At 34.1% G+C, this 17,644-nt stretch overlaps 1 protein-coding gene across 1 annotated transcript in view; it reads left to right on the forward strand.

Annotated features, from left to right (window-relative positions):
* The first annotated feature begins 226 nt into the window (after nt 1-226).
* Nucleotides 227-17,644, forward strand: part of Papss (3'-phosphoadenosine 5'-phosphosulfate synthase) — a 35,213-nt gene continuing 17,795 nt past the window's right edge. The window contains exons 1-3 of the mRNA XM_072543056.1: nt 227-821; nt 9,563-10,197; nt 16,964-17,297. Coding sequence (XP_072399157.1) covers nt 659-821; nt 9,563-10,197; nt 16,964-17,297 — 1,132 coding nt within the window. The 5' untranslated portion in view covers nt 227-658. The remainder of the gene's footprint in view (nt 822-9,562; nt 10,198-16,963; nt 17,298-17,644) is intronic.

Consider the following 17,644-nt stretch of genomic DNA (forward strand, 5'->3'; position numbering starts at 1 on the left):
AACAACACAAATACTATTAATTTAATATATAAACTGATTTTACATTTTTTGTTCATCTAAAAAACAAAAAATGTTTAGTTTTTTTCATGTTGTACGTTTAGTGCATTCTAGCGGCAAGTAGCTGCATTAGTAGGTCCTGGAATGAAAAAATAACTAGTTTTTACAGAATTCAGCTATTGATGATTCGTAGTTCAAACGTTATGTGTAAGCTGGTGTAACTAAGTAATGTCACTGTCAACTGAAAAAGTCAATATTAAAATTTTATTACTTTTAAGTGAATGCACTCAAAATATGAATGAAGTCACGTTTCTGTGGAAGGGTTAATAATATATTAGAAATATGTGTTTACCCATGTAAACTTGGAAAGTATTGCCATACGTTGACCACACACTTACGGTTTAAAATTTCCAAAAGCCGTGTCTAATCTTATTAACCCAGTTGCAGTCACTGTTTCTATGTATCTACAATTAATTTATGTATAAATATTATAAGTATTATTAGTAAACTTCAGTGCTGAATTTATATACGTGTTCATTAGTTATCAGTCTGTACCCTTTCACCGACCAAAGCAACCAAAGTTCAACCTACTTATCAGTGAAAGTTAGGGAGTGAAATTGATATATCACTAACAGTGTGATATAATACTAAAAGATAAAGGATGGCTGGCATGGCATCTAGAGAAGATATTTATAAAAAACAAAAAACATGCTTACAAGTTGCAACGAATGTTACTGAGCAAAAACATCATGTATCAAGGGCTAAAAGAGGGCAAATCCTGGGGCATCTGCGAGGATTTAGGGGGTGTACAGTTTGGTTTACAGGTAAGCAGTTTTAAATTGAAAGTTGCCTTTTGTACATTCGATCCATTAATAAACTTTGCCCTGTTAAAAAACCTATATAAAGTAGGTACATGTAAAAAAGAAGGTGTTAAATAACATTTACATATGGAACTAACATATAATTAATTATACATGACATGTATGTATTAACTATAAATTAAATAATGACATAGCCTTGTTGAAGCAGTGTGAGACTTACACACTTTTTTTTTAATGATTGAATGTGTAAACACCTAAACAAACAGTTAAATGTTTTCTTTAAAATGTCTGTTATAATATCTGTATTTTAAAAACAAGTTTTAACTAGATTCTTATACTGAAAACAGTACACTGGACCAATTTAAAATATTTGTTTTGTTTTGCCCCAACAAAATTTCTCTCTCTCTCTCTCTCTGCCTTCAATCCACATTTTTTATTTTTTACATAGAATAACTTACCCTCTCATATTTTTCCCTTTTTTTGTTGCTATTGGTACTAAGTTCATTGTGAGTTTGATAATCTTGTTCTTAGCCAGTGTTCACTTTTTTGAATTAATCTATAGATTTTTGATTTCATTATATTGTTTTTATTTTCTATTTATATTTTGCTATATTTTAAGTGTTGTCATTTACAATTTAGTGTCTCAGACAAATTTAATTATAATATTTCTAATAATGTTTTTTTTCTTATTTTATTTGATTTCTTTAATCTTTTTCCTTTTTTACAATGTATTTTTTTTTCTTTTGTTTTGTTTATTGTTTTTTCTCTAAATATTACTTAATATAACTGTCATACCTAGATACTGTTTGATTGCATTTTTGTCAATATCTATTTTTTAGTATATGTCTGGTCTCTTTTGTTGTAGATACCAATATTAAAATATATGTCTTTATTTAAATAAACGTGGGTGAAACACAAATACAAACTGTAATTAAGTAAAAAATTTAACAATAAATCAGAGTTAATATCAATACATAATACAGTAAAAATTTCCAATAGTGTCCACCCTCAGGGAATCAAAAGCTGTTGGTAAAGAGGAGTGGTCATTTAAGAGAGAACATAGGAAAATTAAAGCAACTGATCTGTATTTTACATTGTTTATTTACATTTTTAATGTAATTTCAATTAATTATTAATTTCAATTTCAATTGATCAGAAATATAAATGGACATAATGATATCAATTTAAAAATAGGTTAAACTTTTACCACCTTTTTTTGTGGACACACTGTATGGATAAACTTAATTTAATGATTGCTTCATACTTTTTAATTTATTTTTAAAAAATTCAGATTCGCATTTTATTAAAAACTCAGAAATATTTGTGGACATCATAAGAAGGTCCAAAATTAAAGAACACCTATTATTTATGTCTTTTGTGTAGTTTTGGGTTTATCTTTTTTATGTCTTTTGGTTGATGTTTCATTGGAAGTTGCCCCTCCCCAAGTTAGAAGGGCCCCTCCCAAGGCAAATGTCTAGATTTGCAACTGGTGGACATATCATAATTGTTCTCAATAAAAAAAAGTTTTCTTAAACTTCCTGAGACTTACACAGGCTTCAGATAGGCTGGATATATTTGACACTGGAAAACCTTCAGGTTCTTCCTCCTCGGGTTCAGAGTTAGGGATAGTTTTATTTATTTCTGCTAATTCTTCAATACAGTCGTTGATGGTTAATTCTCCACTTTCTGTTGGCACATCACTATCAATCAAGACAAATTGTTTTTAAATCCACTAATGTGTCTTTGATGGTGGGAAATAGTTGTGCAAGTAGAATATTACTGTCTGCTTTAAAATCATCTTCAATCCACTAATGTGTCTTTGATGCTGGGAAATAATTGTGATAGTAGAATATTATTGTCTGCTTCAAAATCATTTGCATCTACATTACACATAAATCTGGCTTTAGAAAAGCCTTGTTTTATTGTTATCAGCCACAAAGTATGCCAAGCCACTGTAATCCATATGAAGGCGGTTATTGTAATGTTTTTCTCTATTTCTTGAAGAGGTCCACTGTCTATACAAGTTAAAATCCTCTTACTAAATTAGCTTCTATAAATCATTTTAAAATTCTGGATAACGCTTTGTTCCAAGTTGGCAATGTGTGGTAGTATTTAGTGGAAGAAAAATAAGTTTAACATTATCCAGAACAATCTTGGAGTGAGATGTAGCATTATCCAGAAACAATACTTTTCTATTTTGCTTTCATTGTCGTGTCAAATTTATGGAGCCATATCATCATAATATCTGCTGTCATCCACGCCTTTTTGTTCGACACCCATTCAAGAGGCAACTTATTGACGTGTGCCCCCTTAAAACATCGAGTATATTTTTTTGCTTTTGCCCATGATTAGTGATTCCTTCTTTTCACCTTCTATATTTGCACAGAGCAAAATTGTAATTCGTTGTTTTGCAGTTTATATTCCAGAGCACTTGTCATTGTTCAATGCACATGTTCTTGTTGGCAATGCACAATAGTAGAGAACAGTTTCAACTGCATTAGAGGTGGGGTAAATATCTTATGATGTAACAGGTGTGATTAAGAAATAACACAAACGACCTGTGAATAACAACAAAATATACTGTGACTCTGATTTCTGTCTTCTTGTCTGTAGTTCTTGATAGCCAACATGTGATATTTCACGTTCTCATCTCAGTTGCATAGAAACATTATTACAAAAGCAAACTGGTGAACTCTTCTTCTTAAAGTGCCTATCCGTTCCGGATGTTGGCGATCATCACGGCTATCTTTACTTTATTTATTGCAGCGCGGAATAGTTCAGTGGTAGTCGTGTTATACCACTTTCGTAAATTTTGAAGCCAGGAAATGCGTCTTCTTCCCGATCCTCTCTTACCATTTACTTTCCCTTGGAGAATCAGCTGGAGAAGGCCGTAACGTTCTTGATTTCTCATTACATGTCCTAGATATTCCAACTTTTTAGTTTTGACGGTCATGAGAATTTCACATTCTTTCCCCATTCTACGCAGGACCTCCACATTAGTAACTCTGTCAACCCAGGATATACGTAAGATGCGCCTATAACACCACATTTCGAAAGCTTCGAGCCGATTCATAAATGCAACAGTCAGTGTCCATGCTTCCATTCCGTAAAGCAGAACTGTGAATATGTAGCAGTTCAATAGACGGCATTTTGTTTTTAATGATATGTCTGGACTGTTGAAAATGGTTCTCATTCTAACGAATGCTGCTTTTGCTTTTATTATTCGCTGTTTAATTTCTGTTGAGTGGTCCCATTGGCTATTTAAATTGGTGCCCAGATATGTATATTGCTTGACTCTTTCAATGGTGAACTCACTATTTCCAATTTATGCAGATGTGCCGCATATTTTCAGTGTCGAGTTTAAAATCTCACAATAGTAGAAATATCGAACTTTGGTAGGTTATGTTATTCAGGTGGATAAGAAAGTTATTGATGCAAAGAAAATTATAAATTTTTTGACTTGCTTGAAATATTGTTTCAATGTTTTTCCCATATTTTATATATTCTAGATTTAACTTCATTTATTGCATCACTCAATAAAATCTGAGTTAGGATATCAACCTTTGTTATTCCGTGTTAGACCAACCGGTCTACTTTCTCATCTATTATTTAGACAAATTATTTTTAATATTAAGATCAAATTTTAGATTTGTATGAACTGAAATCTGTGTTTTCAATTGCATATACTGCAGATCTGGAGACAGTTATTATCACAGTTTCTTTAATGTTTTTCTCTTGAATCTATTCTAGAGTTTTTTCAGTGGCTATAAATTTAGCTGAAAAGATGCTACTAATACTAGATAATTTGTAATTATTGTATTGGTGGGTATTTTGCACATACATAGCACATCCTACTCCTGTTTAATTTTTAGAATCATCTGTCTGTTTAAATTACTGTGTAATCCTGTTTGTGTAAACTATAGTATAAATAGCTTCTGTGAAGTCTAAAACCCATAAAAGTATAATAGCAACAAAAGAAAAATAGGTTTTAATATATTAAGAAATTGGAAATTATTTGGTACAGGAAGTTTGCTGCATCATATGAAAAACCATTCCGTTAGATTATTTCTAACCACACATATATTACAAATTATCTGAAACAACATATAAGGAAATACCCGCCAAGTTTCCTTTAAACCATGCTTGTCTACGAGAATGTTTCTGTATATTTGCTTGTAATTTAAAATATTTGTTCTTTTTTAAAAATCATTTTAGCTCCCAATTGCTCTTTATATGTCCAAGTGCATAAAAATTGGCTGCTTTCAAATGTTTACAAATTTTAATTTAAATAACGTTTGTATTTATGGCCCAAGTTTGATCATTTTTTTTTGACATCTAAAAAGGAAAATCTTCTTTTTATGTAGACTATCTGTTTTTTGGTAAGTTATCGTTCCATCGTTTTCGTGGTCTTCCTATTGGGAAACTGACCTCTGCCGTCTTTACTACACTATTTGTTGCCATTCGGCTTATATATTCTACTCTTCTATTTCTTACCCAGAGCTCTATGTTCTTCACCTTGCATCTACGTCGTATATCTGTACTTCTAACTCTGTCCCATAGTGTCTTGTCATCAATTTTTTTTAGTGTTTTCATCTCTGCTATTTCTAACATCCTTTTTGTCCTCTATCTGTCAGGTCATGTTTCTTCCGCGTATGTCATTATTGGTCTGATGACTGTTTTGTAAATTCTGCCTTTCATTTCTTTCCCGATATTTTTATTTCTCCATATTGTTTTATTTAGGAAACCTGCGGCTCTGTTTGCTCTATTCACTTGATCTTCAACTTCTGTTTCTTTAAACTTGTTCTATTATCTGACCTTCGAGCTCCAATTTACATCTTAGTAAATTTGATGTTATTAACCATGCATTTTGCATTTTTGGGGAAATTAACATGTTAAATTTTTTGGCTATTAAATTGGTGCAGCATACGTTGTAAATCATCTTCACTTTGAGAAAGTAGTATTGCGTCATCTGCATAGCATATTATTTTAAGTTGTTTACCTCCCATTTGGTATCTTTTTTTAGTTCTTACATCTTTTTATTATTTCATCCATAATCAGGTTAAACAATAGAGGACTCAGGGAATCTCCCTGTCTTATCCCATTGCCAACTTCAATAGAGTCGGTTAGTTCTTCTACTTTTACTTTTATTGTCTTGTTTTGGTAGATATTTTCGATCGTTTTGATTATTCCTAAATATTTTCCTCTTGTGTACAATAAGTGGATAACATCCTTTAATTTGACATAGATATGCCAGTTTGTTGTATTCTAATGATTTCTCTTGCACTTGCCTCTTTATAAATATAGCGTCGGTGCATGATCTTCCTGATCTAAAATCTTGTTGTTCTTCTGCTAGTGTTATAATTTCATTCAGTTTATTTGTTATTACTTTGGCTGGTAATTTTATTGTGTTTAATAAATTAATTCCTCTGTAATTTTCCGGGTCCGATTTGTCTCCCTTTTTGAAGAGAGTTATTAGGATGCTTGATCTCCATTTTTGAGGAGTTCTGTTTTGTTCTATTATCTTTTGGATTAGTTTTAGTAGTTGCTTCAGATTTGGTCCTCCTTACTTTAGGAGTTCGTTCGGTATTCTCTTCTCTCCTGATGATTTCCTGTTTTTTAAATTCCTTAATGCTACCTCTTCCTCCTCAATATTTATTTCTTCGTTTGCTGTCACGTTTGGTGTTGGTGGTTCATTATCGTCACCTTTAGCAAATAGGGATCGAAAGTAGCCTACCCATGTTTCCTTCTGAATGTGTTTGGTTTTTATTAGTTCGTTCATTTCTTTTCTTTGTCCTCTGATCATTCTCCATGTTTCTTTTTGTGTTCCGTAGAAGACATGTTCCATCTGTTTAGAGAGTCTCTGCCAGTGTCACTTTTTATTTGTCTAACTAAAGTATTCATTTCATTTCTGATTCCTTTATTTTGTTACTCCACTCAGTGGCGGCTTTTGGGGGTAGGCAGGATAGGCCGGGCCTACCCAATAATTTTAAGAGCTTTAAAATTGAAAAACATATATTCAAAAATTATGTTAATGCATGTAAATAACGTTTAAATAAATAAACAATAATACGTTATACGATATAATAACAATTATGTTATTATATTACCACAGAAAGCATCGAATTGTATTCAGGCATTTTAAATATCATTTATAGGCCCGATCGGAACTGGCCGACCCAGCTCACATAAGATCCCCGTACAAAAAGCGTTTGAAGTTAGCAGCTTGCCGGACAACGATTTATATTATCGTGTTTATGCTTGCTGTTTAGGCACTAGACGATCGGGCCTACGCCGACCATCGTTGTCACTTGTAACGTAATTATCGAATTGTAATATAAATTTACTTTTAAATTATGATAAAAAAATATGTAACATAATCTATAATTGTAACATATTTTTAAACAAACAACACAATTGCAAACAAGTGCACGATTGCCCAAATAAATTTTAAAAAATTCGTAAAATTCGAAGAAAAAAAATCACATTTGCGTGATTTCTATATTGCCTGATTGTAGCCAACTTATGTTAGATTGTTTTATAACTGATACATAAAAATGAGTTTTTATGAAGCTTTACCAGGTTGCAGTAATAGTAATGTTGATAGTGAGTGTTTGGACATTGTTGTTTCACTATTGGAATCGCCATTATCTAAAAGAACTGAAATTGATAGAAAAAAAATTATTATGAATGAAAGGCCTACTCCAACATTGCGTATTGACCAAAAAAATGGGAAAAAGGTGCGTACTTTTAATTGCTCTTGGTATGATGTCTACTAAATGGTTGTCTGGAAGTATTGCGAAAAACAGACTATATTGTTGGCCGTGTTTGTTATTTTCTAATAAGAAATGTGTATGGAATTGTGAAGGATACTTTGATTTAAAAAATATGTCTGCCTCAAAAAAACATTCCAGTTGCAAGGAATATTTAAGTAAATTCCTGTCCTTTAAGGACGTACAGAAGAGGGCGTTTTCTGTTCGCGATTTGCTAGATGAAAAATCAAATATCGCAAAAATTAGATATAAGTTAAAATGAACAGAGAAATCATTAAAAAATTAGTTTGGGGGGTCATGACCCCGTGACCTCTCGCTGTGGATCCGTCACTGATTACACATAGCTATATGTAATTTGCTGGCTTGGCCTACCCAAAATTTTACCACACCAGCCGCCACTGACTCCACTGTAGATTAGTATGTATTCATCTAATTTTGATTGTCATTTTCCTTTCTTTTTTGTTTCCTGTAGAGTGCAAATGTCTATTTGTTTCTCTTTCGGCACTTAAGTTATTTCTTGGTCCCTTAAGTTGAGTGACCTGATATTCCATGTAGTAATTCTCATCTGGGTTTTGGATATTTTTCGCTTTTCCTTATTTCTTGCCGTGGTCATCTTCATACTGTCAATCCTGTTCAGAGGCTGTCCATTGTTTCTTTGAGCAATATTCGTTTTTATGATTGGTGTCGCACCACCAAAAAACTACCCATTTTAAGAGGTTTGCGTAGGTTGGATTCGGTTTTATTGGCTTTTATTTTACACAGAATACAGTATTACATTTACTTAAATATTATTATATGCAATAATAACAAACTTGCAATATCAACACAATAACATGACATTAATTGCCTACTTCATACTGTCTCTTTTTCGTGGCCTACCACCACTACGCCTTTCATCCAACAAATTGTTCTAATAGGTAAAGGCAATCTCTGACAATTGGTAAAGATTGGGAAAGATATGAATTACTCCAAATCATGTTGGAAGGTAAAGTTCAGGGCAAAAAAATTACTTGGAAGACGCCATAACTCATGGCTGAGAGACATGAGGAGATGGTTTGACTGCTCATCCACAAAAATCTTTCGTGTAGCAGTTTCCAAAGCTACAATTGCCATTTGGATCGCCAAGCGTCGAAAAAAGACTGCGCAATAAGAAGAGAAATATTAGCTTGGGTATATAACCTTTTAACCGTGCTAGTTCCATAGGCTTCCAGGATTAATCTGAAAGTCTTTACCTGAATTGTAAACAATTAATCTATCTATAGCTATCTTAATTTTATTCACTGCCACCCCAAATAGAATGCCTGTATCAACACCATACCAATCTCGCAAGTTCTTCAACCATGAGGTTCTTATTGTGTAGTTTCGAATCTTCTCCACCCAGGAAACTTTTAACATTCTTCTATAGCACCACATTTCGAAAGCCTCAAGGCGAGAGGAGATTGCTGCAGATTATTATACAAGGAAAGATACTGGGCATAATAAACATAGGAGACATATATCACGGCTAAATAATTTGAGATAATGGTACAACTGTAAATTTGTTGAGCTGTTCAGAGTAGCAGTATCAAAGTTGAGGATAGCTGTAACTATAGCCAACCTTCTTAAAGGAAACGGACCGTAAAAAATAGGTTTTTGTTACTCCTGTGTAGCTTTTGTTAGAATTCTAATTCCCAATTATAATTGGATCTTGTTTTTGTATGTTTGTATTGTAGTTTCACGATTTCGTGATTCACGTGGTCGTAACAAGTGTTGAACTAGATATCCCTCATTTTACATGGTTTTTAAGTTGGCTTTTCAAAGATAGTGGATTTGACGCATGGTTTATATTAATTACTATTTTAACTTCTTTTTGATATATCTAGACCTATTCCTCAAAAGGGGGTTCTTCAGATACCATGAATACCTACATATATACACTTTCTTTACATTGCCATGCTACTCTACTTTTAATAAAATTGATTTCTTGTGTTTTAGGGTTATCAGGAGCTGGTAAAACTTCCATAGCGTTTGAACTAGAGGCTTACCTCGTATCCCACGGAGTACCAGCCTATTGTCTTGATGGCGACAACTTGAGAACAGGTTTAAACAAAGACCTGGGATTCTCCAAACAAGACCGAGAAGAGAATATCCGCCGAGTTGCCGAAGTGGCGAAACTGTTTGCAGATGCCGGACAGATATGTCTCTGTAGCTTCATTTCTCCCAGTGCCGAAGACAGAGATGTAGCACGTCGTATCCATCGAGACAGTGATCTTAAGTTTTTTGAAGTATTCATTAACACTCCATTGGAAGTATGCGAACAAAGAGATACTAAAGGTTTGTACCAGAAGGCAAGGAAGGGTATTATCAAGGGCTTTACGGGTATCGATCAACCTTATGAGAAGCCGGAGCTTCCGGAACTTGTGGTGAAAACAGTAAATTGTTCGATAGAGCAGTCAACAATGCAAGTTGTCGAATTGTTACAAGAGAACGGAATATTGCCTTTTGTACAAGAAGAAAAGGATGTTATTCCCGAATTGTTCATTCCAAAAAGTATGCTGGCTAGTGCTTATGAAGAAGCTGAATCATTACCTAGACTTCAGATTACTGAATTAGATTTACAGTGGCTGCAGGTAAGTTTCTAGATCTTTTTTATTACTTCTTTGATTACTGCTGTACTTGGATAATTGGATAGTTAGTCCATATACCCAACTTGTGTACCGTCTCTCACGTCTATCTGGAGACGTTCCTTTCTTTAGCGTCTCTTTTGTGGACTTCACAATCTATACAATTGTTTTTAGATCATGTCGTAACAATGTGTCAATTCTTACTTTGATTAAGTCATTTATTCCCTCTTGGATCTTTTCAAATTAATGAGGTAATTTCTCAATGATACAAAAGAATCACAACTCCTTTTAATATCGTATCAGAGGTTTTTCTATTCTATATTTGCTTTGATCTTATTAGTTTTTCGCTTCTGTTGCTTGACAGAAACTAAAAAATGCCTTGAACTGAGAATATTTATGGTAAAAAATTTGTCTCAAGATTGACCTTTCTGAAAACTCGTATTTCTACACTCGGTGCTAATAAATAAGGTTAATACTTAGTTTTTGTAGATAAAACTGTTCTTGTGCTCTGTGAGTTCAAAGATTAAGTGAAGCAAAACGTGGTTTAACTAATTTTATTTAACTCAAAAACTCATTTAATTGCAAATGGTATAATTACTAATTAGTCGATCGGATAGCCAAGCGGGCTGGGCGGCTGACTTCTCCTTCGCTTCAATGCGAGAGATGTCAGTTCAAATCCCCGGCTCGGTGAACAGAAAACAAAAAGGCTAACGCAGTAGTTTAAAATTCTAAAATGAATCTGCGGCTTAGTCTAGAATATGCTGGTATCTGATCGGCCTATGGTGGAGCAGTACGGCAAGAGATAAGGGCTTGCGGCTAGGTGATACTCCTCCATAGATCCCTACCGGAAGGGCGTGGAACGCCTAAATACCGGGTATATATATATATATATATATATATATATATATATATATATATATATATATATATATATATATATATATATATATAATTACTAATTACATTAATAATTATCGCTTACAAAACAAGTTGCACTGATACGTAGAATCGCCAATACTAATGATCAAACGCCCTTTCCGCTGGCTTATATAATGAGAACGAAATATCTCGAAAAGAGCTGGATGAGACGACGCGACGGTCGAATCCACAGGAAAATCCTAAATTCTCGAAGGCTACCTCCGCGTCGATAAAATCGGTTCGTGGAATTTTTCGGCGTTGAAGAGAGACTTCGCTAATTCATAGGGCCGCAATCAGGGATATGTGACTTACAATAGTATATACACAATAGAACAAATATGAAGATATTTGTCCTGTATGTATATGCCATAGTTGATGGAAATTGATACGGGTGACATTAGTTCTTTCAAAATAGTTGTCGAAAATTTCTTCCGGTGCGTGAGTCTCATGCATTTGATCATTATTTTCAAGATTATTTTCATCAATATCTTCAAATTCATTATCTCTACCGCACGCTATAGCATAGCATCAATAAAATCCATTAGTTCACCATCATTCATAGCTTCTAAATCCACTTGGTCCAAACAATTTTTGTAAATAAAAACATCTGTAACAACAAGAAAAATATTCTTATACACACGACTAAAACTTACAGAAAAAATAGTTCAGCTTTTAAAAACATAATGAAAATTGAAATTCCACATATAATGCAACATTCACTATACTTGTCATACAAATTCGGAGTGATTCATATCTGATTCCTCCAGTATTTCTCTTAGGAAACACATATATTGTTATTTTTTATATTTACCTTCACTTATGGTTTGTGTATGTACATTTTTTTTTAACCCTTCTCTTTATTCGGATTGCCGAATATGGGCCTCTCCTAATTCTCGCCATTCATCTCTGTTGTTTGTAAGACGTTTCCTCGTTGGTCCAGCAGCTCTTTTAATATCGTCGCTCCAGCGCATTTGCGGTCTTCCTCGTGGTCTTTTGGCTTCATATGGCCGCCAATTCCCGATTTCTTTATTTTATCGGCCATCTTTAAGACGTTCGTTATGTCCAGCCCATCTCCATTTCAGTTTAGCTGCCTATTCGACAGCATCTTTTACTTTTGTTATATTACGAATGTCTTCATTGGTTTTATGGTCTTTGAGTGAAATGCCCAGGTTCTGTCGTTCCATAGCTCTCTGAGTTTTTCTGATCTTCTCCATGTTTATTTTAGTGAATGTCCAGGTTTTGAGCTCCATATGTAAGTACATGTAGGATACAGGAATTAAACATTTTGATTCGCAGTCTTTGAGGTATATTTTTATTTTTAAGGACGTATGAGAGTCTTCCGAATGCTGCCCATCCCATTTTTACACGTGTGCTTATTTAGGTAGTCTGATTTTCTTTGCTGACCTTGATATTTTGACCCAAATATGTATATTCATCTACGTGTTCTATCTTTGTTACTTGCATGTTTATCATAGGTTTGTCATCTTTGTTTGACATTAGTTTAGTTTTGCTGAAATTCATTTTCAGTCCATTTTTTAGGGATTCTGTGTTTAGCTCCTCAATCATTGTATTCAGTGCATTCCACGTGTCGGCTATTAGTACTATATCATCTGCGTATCTAAGATGATTGAAGTATCTTCCGTTAACAGGGATTCCCTTATTTTCCCAGTCTATTGACTTAAAGATATCTTCTAGAGCAGCTGTAAATAATTTTGGAGATTGTGTCTTCTTGTCTTACGCCTCGGTTGATTTTTACTGGTCTTGTTTCGACTCCATTACCCAACGACACTATCATTTCAGCTTGTTCGTAAATATTATGTATTAATATTCTGTACCTGGAGTCGATCCGGTTGTTGACTACTGCTTCTTGTATTGCCCACAGTTCTACGCTATCAAAAGCTTTTTCATAATCTATAAAAGCCAGACATAATGGGAGATTGTATTCGTTAGTCTTTTCTATTAGGACTTTCAAAGTATATAGATGGCCACAGATGCTGTACCCTTTTCTAAATCCGGCTTGTTCTACTGGTTGATATCCGTCAAATTGAATTGTTAGCCTATTTGTAATAATCTTTGTAAAGGTTTTGTAAAGTTGTGAAAGAAGTGAAATTGGTCGATAATTTTTCAGGTCTGTGGTGTCTCCCTTTTTGTGTATTAGTATTGTTTTAGCAGTATTCCATTGTTGGGGTATATTGCCTTCGAATAGACATTTATTAAATAGTATTTTTAGAAATGTGACGGCTTCTTCTCCGCCTTCCTTCGGCATTTCTGCTAGGATTCCATCGCTTCCAGGAGCTTTATTCCTTTTTATTTCTTTTACTGCTCTTTGTATTTCTTCGTGGCTTATTTCGGGCATTACTTCTGAGTTGACATTTGTTATCAGCCTTTTCAAGTTCTGCTTTGAGGAGTTAGGGGGATCGTTTCTGGAACGATACAGATCGGCGTAGAACTTTTCAATTGAGTTTGCTATATCAGATTTACTTTTTTCTAGTTGTTCTTGTTCATTTTTAATGGGTATTATGTTTTTCTTTCCTACTTTCGGTTTGGTGCATTTGAGACTTCGGTTTTTCTCTATGACTTGTTCTATATGGTCTTCTTGATGTTTTTTGTCTTCTTTTATCTGTTTTCCTATTTCTCGATTAAGTTTCTTAAATTCTACAGTGTCTCTTTTGTTTTGTCTCAGAAGATCTTTTCTTTGTTTCGGCATGTTCTGTGATTCTACACTTATTCTGTATTTTCGTTTTCTGTTAGTAGTTGCCACTTCTGAGCTTGCATTTAATTGAAGTAAATTATAAAAAGGGTACACAGCAAAGTTTTATTGACAAGTGTCAGTTGTCTCGCCAAAACAAAAATATTTTCAATCTAGCAGTAATTTCACACGTACGGATATCCCAGCGATACAGACAGAAAAATATATTAACTAGAAATATGATTGATTCCTATGTGCAGCTGTAGGTATGCTGGAGGAGATAGAATGGGAAACAAATAAATAAAAATACTGTTACGTAGACGACGCAATATTGATAACCCAAGATCAAGATAGTGTGCAAAGACTGGTCCACAGATTTAACATAAGAGCAAAAGAATTTAATATGATAATCTCATCTCAGAAAACTAGAACAATAGTAGTCAGCAAAGAACCAACCAGATGTAAAATAGAAATTGATGGTATCAGTATTGAACAAGTAATGGAAATAAAATACCTGGGAATTAGACTGTCTAGCTATGGAGACCTGGACAAAGAAGTTAGAGATCAAGTACAAACAGCAAATAGACTGGCAGGATGCCTTAATAACACTATGGCGAAACACACACATTAACACTGAGGTGAAGTCAAGAATTTATAAAGCCAGTGTAAGACCAATAATGACATATGCCTCAGAAACAAGACTCGACACAGCCACAACACAAAGGCTACTGGAAACGGCAGAGATGAGAGTACTGAGAAGAATTACAGGAAATACGCTGAGAGATCGAAAGAGAAGTGAAGACATTAGAAGAAAATAGAAAAAAAGAAAGAATAGCATAACCACCATTAGCATGAAACTCCATAAGCAGAATGGAGGACACTTCTGTCGTCAAAATAGCAAGAGATGTCACCAATCGGCAGAAGAAGTATCGGACGACCGCGCAAAAGATGGATTGACAACCTTTCACAGAGGTATTAATCCGCCAATGAACAAGCAGAATTGCTTATAAAGAGGAAGAAGAAGAAGAAGATGTTCCTAATTGTATTGTTTGTATGGAATCGACGTGTGAAATATTTATAAGGGACAGAGATGGTAATACAAAATATTAAATTAAATTTATTTTAGTTAAAAAGAACAGTCTTTAATAAAAGAAATGGCATTTTGAAAAAAATTGGTTGCGAAATTATTCCACAGGATGCTTGAATATAACGGTTATACCTTTTAATTAACCCTATATTATATCTAAAATACATGTACTTAACTAAAGGCTGTCCGTACAAGTTAACATTGGACTAAAAATACACTTATGGACAAAAATATCGAATATTTTGGAATTTTTCAATTTTTTTTTTTTGTAGTCACTATTATTTCAAAATCATTTTAGATTACTGATAATATTCATATAGTAGGCTGATATACTCAACTGGTTTGAGATATTTTGGTGTTTATTTTGACGTTTATTCAGTGGTTAGTGTCATTCGTACATTTCATCATAAATAACCTTCTTCACGTAAAGGAAAAATCATACTAATTCGGTTTAATTTATTAAGTTTAATTAAATATTGTCTTGATTTAACTAAGTTTAAAACAAGTATCCTATCAATTCGACACTGCGATGGAGCCCAAGTAGTACATATTGTAATTTTGTACGAGGAAGGATATGCACAAAAAGGTATCGCACGACGTCTCATCAGAACTGAATCTATAGTTTCGAATACTCTAAAAAGATACCGCGAAACAGGAAATTTTGTACGAAGGCCTGGTCAAGGACGCCCAAGGTGCACAACCGCAATTGATGACCGTTTTTTGGTTCTTAATTCTACACGAAATCATTCATTGACATTGATACACCTCAGAAATGAGCTATTAAATGTTAGACAAGTTAATGTGAGTTCACAAACAGTTAGACGAAGATCAAAAGAAGCAAACTTCCCCGCCAAAGTTCCACCTCTCCTCCAAAATCATAAAGCTCGTCGTTTGGAATTTGCAAGAACACATATTTAGTGGAATATCGACAACTGTAAAAACGTTCTTTTCACTGATGAGACCAGAATCCTACTATGGAAGCCAGATGATCAAATTTACCTCTACAGAAGAGTTGGAGAATAATTCGCCAGCTGCAGTCTCGCCCAAACTGTTAGTTTTGGAGTTGATGGCATAATTCTTTGGGAAGGTATTAGTTGGGAGGTACGTACCGCACTTGTGAAAGTGATTGGACGGATGACTGGTGATTCTTACGTTTAAAACATCCTGTAAGATCATGTTTTGTCATATGTTGGTTACATTGGATATGAAAGATTCACGTTAATGCACGATAATGCTCGACCACATGCTGCTGTCATAGTGAGTAATTATCTTGATGAGTTTCAAATTCGAAGATTAGATTGGCCACCGTTTAGCCCGGATTTAAATCCAATAAAGCACATTTGAGATCACCTAAAACGCAGCATACGACAAAGAAATCCCGTTCCAAATACGATAGAGCAGCTTCGGCTTGCTGCACAGGATGAATGGAATGCAATTTCCCAAGGATATGTCCAAAATTTACTTGCAAACATGCTGAGAAAGATGCAAGCAGTAATAAGAGCTAGAGGGGGGAATACTCGTTACTGATCATGCACTTCTTTCAGTTAAAACAACTTGTTTAAGCAATTTAAATGATCATTTAAGTTTAGATTAAAATAACCCTATATACCTAATATTAAACATTTATTTTTTTCGCAATTTTCTCCGCATAAAAACTTAAAATTGTTCATTAAACATTGTTAAAATAAACTCTATTTTACAATAAACGACTTGATTGACCAGAATTTATTTTGAAAAAACAAAAATTAGAAAATTCCAAAATATTCGATATTTTTGTCCATGAGTGTAGAAGATATACATCAAATTTTGGCTAGTATTAAACTGTTGCGTTTATTTCCTACCCAAATATGTTACTAATTTAGAATTGAACTGATGCCTTTCTGCTAATTCAGTCTAAATAAATAATTCCGGTATTTGATTTTGCAAATTGAATTTTTATGTTACTTGTTCCAGTCGAGGTATCGGATATTCGAATCATACCGAAAATTTTCGTTCTGCATTGAAATAGTAACAACAAACCTGTCGTTACAATACATCATTACTATACTAAATACTAAACTCCTGTAAATATTTTGTAGATTCTCAGTGAAGGTTGGGCGTATCCCTTGAAAGGTTTTATGCGCGAGGACCAATACTTACAAACGCTGCATTTTAACTGCCTTCAAAACGAGGGTAATCCCGTCAGTCAAAGCATTCCAATTGTCTTGCCTCTTGCTACTATGGATATGGAACGTTTGAAAGATGCATCTGCTGTTGCGCTGTTATACAACGATCAGTGTTATGCTATTCTTAGGAAACCAGAGTTTTTCTATTATAGAAAAGAAGAGAGAGCGGCAAGGCAGTTTGGTACGACGAATAAAGATCATCCTTATGTAAAGATGGTATACGAATCGGGTGACTGGTTGGTCGGAGGTAAGTTTGTTTTATTAACATTTACATTAGCACAATATAATATAGTAGGCAGTAGGAAGTATGAATACTCTGGAAGTCATTGTTTATTGGCGATTACACCCTTGAGGGGAAACAATTACCATGCAGCCCATTGATTTCTGTCTACAATTGCAACTCATCATCATCATTTTGGCTTTACAACCCTGTGTGGGTCCTAGCCTCCCCAAGAATTTTTCTCCAGTCGTCCCTATTCATCGCCTTCCTCCGCCAAGCACGTATTTCCATATTTCTCATATCTTGGTCTATGTTATCTAGGAATCTTGTTCTGGGTCTTCCTCTTCTTCTTTGACCAATAGGTCTATCAAGGA

This window comes from Diabrotica undecimpunctata, chromosome 9 (genome assembly GCF_040954645.1).
Source record: "Diabrotica undecimpunctata isolate CICGRU chromosome 9, icDiaUnde3, whole genome shotgun sequence".
NCBI lineage: Eukaryota > Metazoa > Arthropoda > Insecta > Coleoptera > Chrysomelidae > Diabrotica > Diabrotica undecimpunctata.